This window comes from Centruroides sculpturatus, unplaced genomic scaffold, assembly GCF_000671375.1.
Source record: "Centruroides sculpturatus isolate CEXI.00-Female unplaced genomic scaffold, Cexi_2.0 scaffold19, whole genome shotgun sequence".
Taxonomy (NCBI): domain Eukaryota; kingdom Metazoa; phylum Arthropoda; class Arachnida; order Scorpiones; family Buthidae; genus Centruroides; species Centruroides sculpturatus.
The window spans coordinates 1151946-1163681 of record NW_019386694.1 but is presented as its reverse complement, the minus strand read 5'-3'; the positions used below and the strand labels follow the sequence as shown (position 1 = coordinate 1163681).

Here is an 11736-nt window from a genome sequence, read left to right as displayed (position 1 = left end):
TGAGGTCTGTCTTATCAGGTAAATTACTGTACACAGTGTATTCATTAATTTTCATTTTCATGTAGTGGCTCTATGCCTTCATAAAGGACGTACTTTTCCTTTGTTTAAGGGTATTTGGGCAGTTTATTCTCTGTTATATTCTGTACAAGTAAATACTGTACAAGTACAGTACAGTATTTTCTGAGGAAATACTCGTACTTATTTTTTTTAACCCCATTCCCGATAACTCGGCATTTTCACAAACTCGGCCACCCTTCGGTCCACATTAGATCGAGTTTTCGAGGTTCTACTGTATTATGTTTTTTATTATTATTATTTAAAGAAAGTTTTACCTCATAGAAAGTTTCAGCAATGACCAATATAGTTTCACACTCCAGCATTTCCTTGTTAAATTGTTTGATAGCAAGGAAAGAAGATATTGATGTCTCTGTTAATATTTCTAAATGTCAAAAGCACATTTGATAATATGTGGTGGCCCCAACTTTAAAACTTATCAGATACCAAAGTACCACAAAATATTTTCTACTTGCTCAAGGATTTCTTAAAAGACAGAACAGCTGAGCTTAAATTGGGCTTTGTTAAAAATCCTTCTCTCTAAATAAAAGCTGTCCTCAAGACTCATTATCTTGACTGGAACTATCTACTGTGGAATGTTGTTATAAATAACCAGTTAATTAAATTATCAGACTGTTCATGTTCACTCAGTTATAAAATCAGCTATATCATTAAAAAATAATTAATTATTGACAATTTGCAAAATTTTCTTAAGACCCAGACATTTTTTTGGTCTTCACTTGACATCTGGACACAAAAACCAGACAAACACTTAGAACGAACAAAGCGTCGTATTGGTGTGGATAGCTAATTTGGATCATATTAGGAGTAGAAATATATGACTGTCATATCTGCAGTTTGTTTTATCATGTGATGGGTGTAATCTGGGTTATGCCTGTATATAATTGAATGGAGTTATAACCAAGTATTGACTGTTGTGATACTGGTACTTGTTTAATAAAAAATTAATTCATTACAACATGAGTTATTGATAACTAAAATTAATAAATGTTATTTTTTTTGTTTTGTTTGTTTAGGCATTGTAACTAGATTTACTTGTTAGATATTGCAATTAGGTTTGTAAAAATTATCATCAATATCTTTACTATGCCTAATTAAAATTGATAAATTTATGATAATATTTTTCAGTTTAAATAAATTATGATTCTGCACTTTGAATTTAATATTTATTTTAAATGGATAAATTCCAATTATAAAAAACTAAAACAGCATAAAATAAACACATTTAAATAAATAAGTTTAATGTTTTAATTTATTAAAATTTAACAATTATTTTTTACAAATTGGAAGTTATTTCATATTGTTATCAACTTTATTTTTATATAGGTGTACCAGCAGCTTATCTTTGTACTCCAGCAGATGTCATTAAAACTCGTCTGCAAGTCCAAGCAAGAGAAGGACAAACTACTTATAGTGGTGTTCTTGATGCTATGAGAAAAATATGGAGGGAAGAAGGTGGACGTGCTTTTTGGAAAGGAGGACCTGGTAAGCAGATAATAAAAGAACCAATAATTAAATATTTTTAGTCCTTTTTTTTCTGAGATTTATATATTTATATGATAGTTATTATGCAAATTTATGTTAGATTTTAATAATTTATTATTAAATTTTTAATCAATGAATGCACTCTTTTTTTCCCACAAAAAGCAATTTTTAGTATTTAATGTGTTTTTAAGCTAGATATTATTTACCTTTTCTCACATATTTATTGCATTACTTAGCACAAATTCTATGTGCATATTATTTTTAAATAAAGCAATGTTTTTTAATTCTATAAAAGTTACATTTTGAAATTTAAGTTATACAATAACTTCTAATACTTTCTTTGATTTTCTCTTCTCTATAAAAAGATGGTAGAGAAAATCAAAGAAAGTATTTTTAATTCACTTCTCTAAAGTTTTTTGATAAAGATGTTTGTCTTTGATGGACTAAATTATAACAAGATACTTTAAAAATACAATTACATACATTTGTACGTAATGCTGTTTATATACATACATAAGTTTATTACTGACTTAATATACTTAATGAGTTCAATAGATATTTAACCTTTTATAGGCTAATGATAAATAAGCATTTGTCATTGATTTTCTTCAACTGGCTTAAGATTATTGTTTCATTAAGATAATTTGATTTCTNAAACAATATAATAAATAGACACTAATTAATTATCTAATTCTAATTTTATAAATTAACATATTAAATTTTTTACGTCCTTTGTCAAAAGTTGTAGTTATATCTAATAAAAAAATTACTGCAAACTCTTTTATAAAAAAAAATTTGTAAAATTACTTAAATATAAAATGAGCAATTATTTATTGTGACATTGTCACAATAAATAATTGCCACCTCAAATTATGATTGCCACCTCAAATTAGTAGTGGCTTGCCCCAGTACATCATACTTTTCCTTTAACAATAGAGTTATGCTGGTCTTCTATCTAAACCTTTCAGGGGAAAATTTTTGAATTGAAATAACATGATGGTTTGCATCTGAAAGTTCTTATGTAGTTAAACAGGACCTTCTGCCCCTAAGCTTTCCCTATTTGACCTTGTCTTTCATCTATCTAACTCTATTCTCGAGATTAAGGAAAGAAGGACAGACAGTGAGAATTTATAGGTCTACAATTTTTTCAAATTGCAGCCCAATTAGCTTGTTTTCAAGCAAATATTATTCTATATACTGTATTAACATCATTTGAAATAACAATGCATTCAGGAATGTTAAATATTTTTGTTTTAATTGATAATTTAAATTTCCTTTCAATTGAATAAAATGTTTACTGTAATTAACTCCGTACAAAATTAGTCATTCATTGTCATCTGGAATGTTTGTTCCTGAACTAATCTGATTAGTTCTAATTTAGTTTTAATGAAAGATAGTCATATTTGGAAATATCCATAGTTATTTTTAAGAATTAAATTGTTAGAAGATAGTTAATCATCTGACAGTTACATTACATTTTTTAACAGTTTGTTTAAAATTTGATTAATAAATTTTTCTGGATGTATGTTTTAAATATTTGAGTTATTTGCAACTGCAATATTAAAATTAAAATTTCCCAATGTATCTAAATTTGATAGATATTTCTTAAGTAGTTGTTTAAGTATTATTGTGAAAAATTAAAATTTAATTTGTGATATTACTAGCATCACTAGTTTTCAGTTAGCTATCAAGTGTAATTAATAGAATCAGATTTAAAGAAATAGTTATTTAATGATAAGTTTGACTAAAAATTAAAATAGTCAACATCTAAATTTTAAAATTTGAGTGGTTAAAATGTTTAATAAAGTAACAGATAATTAAGGTGTTGAAATTTTATTTGTGAATGAATAAAACATTAATAAATTATTTAAATAAATTAATACTAATAATAAACCAATTTATGTAATTGTTATTTTTCTAGCAAGAGTCTTTCGTTCTGCTCCTCAGTTTGGATTTACTTTACTAACTTATGAAATTCTTCAGAGATTATTTTATATTGATTTTGGTGGAAGGTAAATGAAATTTTTGCAAAAATTATTATTTAATGTTAGAACCATATATTTTGGCAAATTAACGAATAATTCTTATTTGCTTTGTTAAATTGAAAGAGAAGCTTTGAACACATTACTTTTTTAATTTTTAAAATATCACCAAATTTATGTATATGTAATTATTATTAATTTTAATTTTGTTTCCTTAATAGTCGACCAACTGGTTCTCAGACAAAGATACCTCTACAAGCTGGTGACATCCGTTCACACAATTCGGATCATGTTGGCGGTTATCGTTTAGCACTCTCGACTCTCTCCGGAATCGAATCAAAATTTGGTCTATTTTTACCAAAGTATCAAAGTAAACTTCCGTTAAGTTAATAAATGAAGTTAAATATGGAAAAGAATGCATTCCTGATAATGTTAAATTAGTTAACAGGAATTCAAAGAATTGCATTAAGTCAGAACCTTTGTGTAAATAAGAGAGATGTACATATTTGTTCAAAATTTACTGTTAAAAAGTGCCACATTATTATAAAAATATTGTTGAAGCATTTTAATATTCAAATTTGAATTATCATAAAATTGTTAACATTTTGTTTTTTATATATCAACATAAATTGCATTTTGTCTAGTTACAAGTTTCAATAATTGAATATTTGACTATTCGACTAAACTTATTGTTTTCGAGAATAGTTATGGGTAGTGAATGAATCTAATAAGATCAATCAACATATCTACTTAGAATTCTTAAAATGTCTAGAAATAGTTGAAATTATTGCTCACAAATCTAGTGACATTATTGATCTCATTCAATTACTCTTAACAATTTACATCTGAATATAATTTAATGTATAATTTTTTTATTTACAGATATTTTGATATGTACAATAAATAATTTTAAATATTAAATTCCATTTTTTTGTTTACTTTATTTTAAAATGATTTACAGAACATTCCAGCATTGTTTTTAATATAAATTTGTAACTGCTCTACAATTTTCTGTCTCTTGTTTTTTTATAAATTAAGAGTATGCACTAATTATTTTTTATTAAAAGTTATTAATGTTTAAAATTTTGATGTATTTTTGTTGTAAATTTAAAAGAAATATATATATATATATATATACTGTATAAACAAGCCCATGTAAAATCTGGTTTAATTAATAACACTTTTTTGACACTCAGACATTTTTGCATGTTTAGTGCCTTCTGTTTTACAAATTTATTTTCTAAGTTTGCCAGTTAAAATACAGTATTTAAATAAAACCTTTACTACCATTTCATAAACATATTGATTCTGTCTATGGGCACTAAACAATTCCATTCTATACTACACTACACTACTTGAAATATCCCTACTGAAATTAAATTTATATGCCTCAACATCCTTAATTTATTTTAATATTATTTCGTCCACAAGTACGTATCTATTAACGGACTTATTAAACTGGCTTTAAGGACACTGCAACTCAGTTTCACAGATTAGGAAATTGTTTTATTTAATTTACCTGTTTAATTTAATTTACAGGTAAATTAAATTAAATAATTTTCTAATCTGTGAAACTGAGTTGCAGTATCCTTAAAGCCAGTTTAATAAGTCCTGTTAATAGATACGTACTAGTGAACGAAATAATATTATCCTTACTGAAAATACTTTTCATTCACTATATGTATCCTGTATTTTAATACTCAATTATTCAAGGTTAATACATTACCCTGTATGAAAGTGTGAATTACTGTGTATTGCAAAGGACATACTGTATTACATAAATTTATTATTAATTGTTCAGTTTTATAACTTTCTACTATTTGCTTACAATACTCTAATTACAGTTCTGTACTTTGTCCTAATCCCACTTTCATGACCTGAAATTTTATACTCAGAAGGTATCTGCATAAGTAATATTTTATTGTAGTTAATATAAGCCTGAACATTAATTTCACCAATGAAAATACTCAATTTTAAAATAAAATGTTGAAGAATATTTTAAAATACAAGTATCCCTTGTACAACATGATTTGAGAATTTGGGAAATCTTCCGCACGAAATTTCACAGTTTTTAAGTGCAAATCCATTATTCGATATTTTTTTATTCAAGTAAGCATCTGTGTCATCATTGCTTTAATAAATGTATTTCTTATAGTAATAAAAAATAGTAGTATACTTTTGTATCTATTGGAAAAATATAAAAAATTGTGCCTGTAAAAGAAGGTTATTTGATTATATATTACAACAATACTGAAGAAATATTTGACATATTGCACAACGCTCATATTGCTATTGGCCATAGCGTTAGAAATCATACAGCAAAAGAATTAAGTTCAAAATATAAAAATATCATTTCAGAAAATCATAATTTACTTGAACTTGTGTGAAATCTGTCAGAAAGAAACAGAATGTTCTTAAATCAAAAATGTATCTATAATTATCCATATTTAGTTCAAATTATTTTAACTTAGAAATAGCAGGACATTGGAGAGGTTTCTAAAGGCAATTATCATGCCACTTTTAAATGAAAATAGACTTAAAACAACAATACTGTTTTATTTAATTCATAAAAAATTAGGTTAAGTGGCAAGTAATATGGCAATAGAATGTTTACAACTTTAAATCAAGTAATTTTTTCCATGAAAATTTAATTATGGGTTCAAATGTGCTGAGAGATAAAAATGTTGAAAAACACTGGATTAGGTAATGGGTGCAATGTCAGAATCAGTTGGAGACACGAAAAAATTACATATAGAAAATACAAAACAATATGGAAATTTTGTGAGGATTTCCACAGAAAGTTAGAAATTTTAATTAATTTAACTGGCCCACAGATTTCAAAGAGAAATACAAAATTAAAAAGATGCAATTTCTGTAAAAAGTTAATTGTGACACAGTTTCTATGATCTTGATGACTTGTGCTCCATAAACATTAAATTTCTTCGTAAATATTAATTATAATATTTTTTAATTTCTGTATCATTATTCACCATTAAAGTAAAAATGCTGGAGACCAGCTCAAGAATATAAACTATTTTGAACTATGAGACAAATCTCAAAGATACAATGGAAAAATATTATTTTAGAAAGTCAAATTAATGACATTACAATTCTCTCATAGCACCCATGAAAGGCCATAATATTAATTAAGAACACAACAATTATTATGTTGTAGTTTTTAGTCTACTTGAAAAAATTATAAATAAAAACTTCAATCAACTTAGAGCCTTTTTTTCTTTCCAGTAATGTTTAATGATAAACCAATTGCACAGTACTGGAAACAGAAAAAAGAAAAGGCTCTAAGTTGATTGAGGTTTTTATTAGTATTACTTTCCAGCCTCATTTTGTGCGAAGTTATTTCTTCATCATATAACAGAAATTGTTAAGGAACTATATTTAACAAATAAATTATTATGTAATAATGGTTTCTTTATGTTATTAAAAACACCATTATTAACTGATGGATATCTAGTCATGTCCACTTAACAGAGCACCAGATAAGAGAGAAATCTGTTTAAGACAACACTTTCTCCTGTTTCCAATTTTCTTCCCTATGTTTTACATTAACAGGACTCATGTTAACAGAGTACTGGTTATTAGAGCAATCCATTTAAAGGAGCATCACATTGGCAATATTTTTAGAGTAGTCCACATAAGGAAGCAGTATTCTAAGAAAGATTTATCTTTAATCTTATAGTACACAGGCATATGGCAACAGCATTCACTACACCAGGTTATTTATTGAAGTTTTGTGAAACCTTCAATTGTCAGTTTACTAATACATAGACAGTCAAAAGATTTCTTAAAGAATCATAATAAGGCAGGTTTTGTTGGACACACTTATAAGCAATTACATATTAAAAACATATCATAAGATATACTTGTATATGACAAGCAGTGCAGATCACATNTGAGGTCTGTCTTATCAGGTAAATTACTGTACACAGTGTATTCATTAATTTTCATTTTCATGTAGTGGCTCTATGCCTTCATAAAGGACGTACTTTTCCTTTGTTTAAGGGTATTTGGGCAGTTTATTCTCTGTTATATTCTGTACAAGTAAATACTGTACAAGTACAGTACAGTATTTTCTGAGGAAATACTCGTACTTATTTTTTTTAACCCCATTCCCGATAACTCGGCATTTTCACAAACTCGGCCACCCTTCGGTCCACATTAGATCGAGTTTTCGAGGTTCTACTGTATTATGTTTTTTATTATTATTATTTAAAGAAAGTTTTACCTCATAGAAAGTTTCAGCAATGACCAATATAGTTTCACACTCCAGCATTTCCTTGTTAAATTGTTTGATAGCAAGGAAAGAACATATTGATGTCTCTGTTAATATTTCTAAATGTCAAAAGCACATTTGATAATATGTGGTGGCCCCAACTTTAAAACTTATCAGATACCAAAGTACCACAAAATATTTTCTACTTGCTCAAGGATTTCTTAAAAGACAGAACAGCTGAGCTTAAATTGGGCTTTGTTAAAAATCCTTCTCTCTAAATAAAAGCTGTCCTCAAGACTCATTATCTTGACTGGAACTATCTACTGTGGAATGTTGTTATAAATAACCAGTTAATTAAATTATCAGACTGTTCATGTTCACTCAGTTATAAAATCAGCTATATCATTAAAAAATAATTAATTATTGACAATTTGCAAAATTTTCTTAAGACCCAGACATTTTTTTGGTCTTCACTTGACATCTGGACACAAAAACCAGACAAACACTTAGAACGAACAAAGCGTCGTATTGGTGTGGATAGCTAATTTGGATCATATTAGGAGTAGAAATATATGACTGTCATATCTGCAGTTTGTTTTATCATGTGATGGGTGTAATCTGGGTTATGCCTGTATATAATTGAATGGAGTTATAACCAAGTATTGACTGTTGTGATACTGGTACTTGTTTAATAAAAAATTAATTCATTACAACATGAGTTATTGATAACTAAAATTAATAAATGTTATTTTTTTTGTTTTGTTTGTTTAGGCATTGTAACTAGATTTACTTGTTAGATATTGCAATTAGGTTTGTAAAAATTATCATCAATATCTTTACTATGCCTAATTAAAATTGATAAATTTATGATAATATTTTTCAGTTTAAATAAATTATGATTCTGCACTTTGAATTTAATATTTATTTTAAATGGATAAATTCCAATTATAAAAAACTAAAACAGCATAAAATAAACACATTTAAATAAATAAGTTTAATGTTTTAATTTATTAAAATTTAACAATTATTTTTTACAAATTGGAAGTTATTTCATATTGTTATCAACTTTATTTTTATATAGGTGTACCAGCAGCTTATCTTTGTACTCCAGCAGATGTCATTAAAACTCGTCTGCAAGTCCAAGCAAGAGAAGGACAAACTACTTATAGTGGTGTTCTTGATGCTATGAGAAAAATATGGAGGGAAGAAGGTGGACGTGCTTTTTGGAAAGGAGGACCTGGTAAGCAGATAATAAAAGAACCAATAATTAAATATTTTTAGTCCTTTTTTTTCTGAGATTTATATATTTATATGATAGTTATTATGCAAATTTATGTTAGATTTTAATAATTTATTATTAAATTTTTAATCAATGAATGCACTCTTTTTTTCCCACAAAAAGCAATTTTTAGTATTTAATGTGTTTTTAAGCTAGATATTATTTACCTTTTCTCACATATTTATTGCATTACTTAGCACAAATTCTATGTGCATATTATTTTTAAATAAAGCAATGTTTTTTAATTCTATAAAAGTTACATTTTGAAATTTAAGTTATACAATAACTTCTAATACTTTCTTTGATTTTCTCTTCTCTATAAAAAGATGGTAGAGAAAATCAAAGAAAGTATTTTTAATTCACTTCTCTAAAGTTTTTTGATAAAGATGTTTGTCTTTGATGGACTAAATTATAACAAGATACTTTAAAAATACAATTACATACATTTGTACGTAATGCTGTTTATATACATACATAAGTTTATTACTGACTTAATATACTTAATGAGTTCAATAGATATTTAACCTTTTATAGGCTAATGATAAATAAGCATTTGTCATTGATTTTCTTCAACTGGCTTAAGATTATTGTTTCATTAAGATAATTTGATTTCTCATTTTAAACTATTTAGGAATAATTTTAAAATTTTAATGAAAATTTTAAGTTTTCATTCACAGAAATGATAAAAAAAATAGTTTAATTTATTTTAATATTTTTATAAAAAATATATTTACAAAACAAGTAAAAAACAGGTTTCATTGTTAATGCAATATTTTTTAAAGCAAAATTATAGCATTTATATTTATAAAATATTTTTAGCATTAATTAAATAATGTTTGATGATAAATTATTTTGATACATGAAATGAATAAGATTATATACCAGACAATTGCTTTTATTTCTCTCAACAGACAAACATCAGTAAGTTTTGTTAAATTCATACAGTTGTAAGAAGGATCTTATTTCAAATATTCAGATGACAAATTATCCTATGAATATTAAATTGATCTAATTGAAACTTTTGATATTGTTGAAAATTCTCTGCATATGAAGTTACTGAAAGTAAAATTTATCTCTAATTAATTAATGTTATTAACTATTACCAGTTGCATTTATTTAATATGAATTTTTTAAAAATTTATATTGTTCTTTCTTAACTTTGAAAATGAAGAAATTAAAGAAATGTGTTTTATTCACTTGTAATGAAGACATTAATTGTTGTAATAATATGACTTATTGAGATTAGAAACTTACATAAAATAAACGAAACAAGTTTTTAAAAGGTGACAAACACATTCTCTCTTCTTATATTTTGCATCATTTTGTAATCGTTTGTTATAATAAAATGTTTACTTGAGGAAGTATTTACTAATTAGATTTCTTCAATGTGTATCATTAATTAAAAGAAATAATAATTAGTGTTTTAGCTGATGCATTTGTAGAACAAAACTGCAGTTTGGAAATCTGTTTTTGTTTCATGTTTTGAGAAAATAAACTAATGTTTATTTAACAAGTTCATATTTCAACACAATATATCATTTTAAGTTATTTGCTTAAAACAGAAAACTTAAGTATAACATGTATAAATTCAATTCTGTAATTTTCATGTATATAATAACAAAGGTCATTAGCATATGATATCAATTAATTATTTACAGAAAGCTGATAAACTTCACAATTAAAGAATTATTTTCAGAGAAACATTGGCTAAATATAATTTGACATTATTAAATTAAAAGTCATTTATAATTTACTAAGTCACAAGCTTCTCAAGAGATGATAGCACATTAAAATTATTTTCGTAAAGTTTATGTACTTATAAATTATTTAAATAAATTAATACTAATAATAAACCAATTTATGTAATTGTTATTTTTCTAGCAAGAGTCTTTCGTTCTGCTCCTCAGTTTGGATTTACTTTACTAACTTATGAAATTCTTCAGAGATTATTTTATATTGATTTTGGTGGAAGGTAAATGAAATTTTTGCAAAAATTATTATTTAATGTTAGAACCATATATTTTGGCAAATTAACGAATAATTCTTATTTGCTTTGTTAAATTGAAAGAGAAGCTTTGAACACATTACTTTTTTAATTTTTAAAATATCACCAAATTTATGTATATGTAATTATTATTAATTTTAATTTTGTTTCCTTAATAGTCGACCAACTGGTTCTCAGACAAAGATACCTCTACAAGCTGGTGACATCCGTTCACACAATTCGGATCATGTTGGCGGTTATCGTTTAGCACTCTCGACTCTCTCCGGAATCGAATCAAAATTTGGTCTATTTTTACCAAAGTATCAAAGTAAACTTCCGTTAAGTTAATAAATGAAGTTAAATATGGAAAAGAATGCATTCCTGATAATGTTAAATTAGTTAACAGGAATTCAAAGAATTGCATTAAGTCAGAACCTTTGTGTAAATAAGAGAGATGTACATATTTGTTCAAAATTTACTGTTAAAAAGTGCCACATTATTATAAAAATATTGTTGAAGCATTTTAATATTCAAATTTGAATTATCATAAAATTGTTAACATTTTGTTTTTTATATATCAACATAAATTGCATTTTGTCTAGTTACAAGTTTCAATAATTGAATATTTGACTATTCGACTAAACTTATTGTTTTCGAGAATAGTTATGGGTAGTGAATGAATCTAATAAGATCAATCAAC

General features: G+C 25.7%; 1 protein-coding gene across 1 annotated transcript in view; it reads left to right on the top strand.

Moving 5' to 3' along the window:
* LOC111615596 (calcium-binding mitochondrial carrier protein Aralar1-like) overlaps positions 1 to 11384 on the top strand; it is a 116479-nt gene extending 105095 nt beyond the window's left edge. Inside the window, exons 17-22 of the mRNA XM_023357002.1 lie at positions 1402 to 1560; positions 3482 to 3572; positions 3764 to 3912; positions 8843 to 9013; positions 10934 to 11024; positions 11216 to 11384. Of these exons, the coding sequence (XP_023212770.1) occupies positions 1402 to 1560; positions 3482 to 3572; positions 3764 to 3912; positions 8843 to 9013; positions 10934 to 11024; positions 11216 to 11384 (830 nt within the window). The remainder of the gene's footprint in view (positions 1 to 1401; positions 1561 to 3481; positions 3573 to 3763; positions 3913 to 8842; positions 9014 to 10933; positions 11025 to 11215) is intronic.
* The last annotated feature ends 352 nt before the right edge of the window (positions 11385 to 11736 follow it).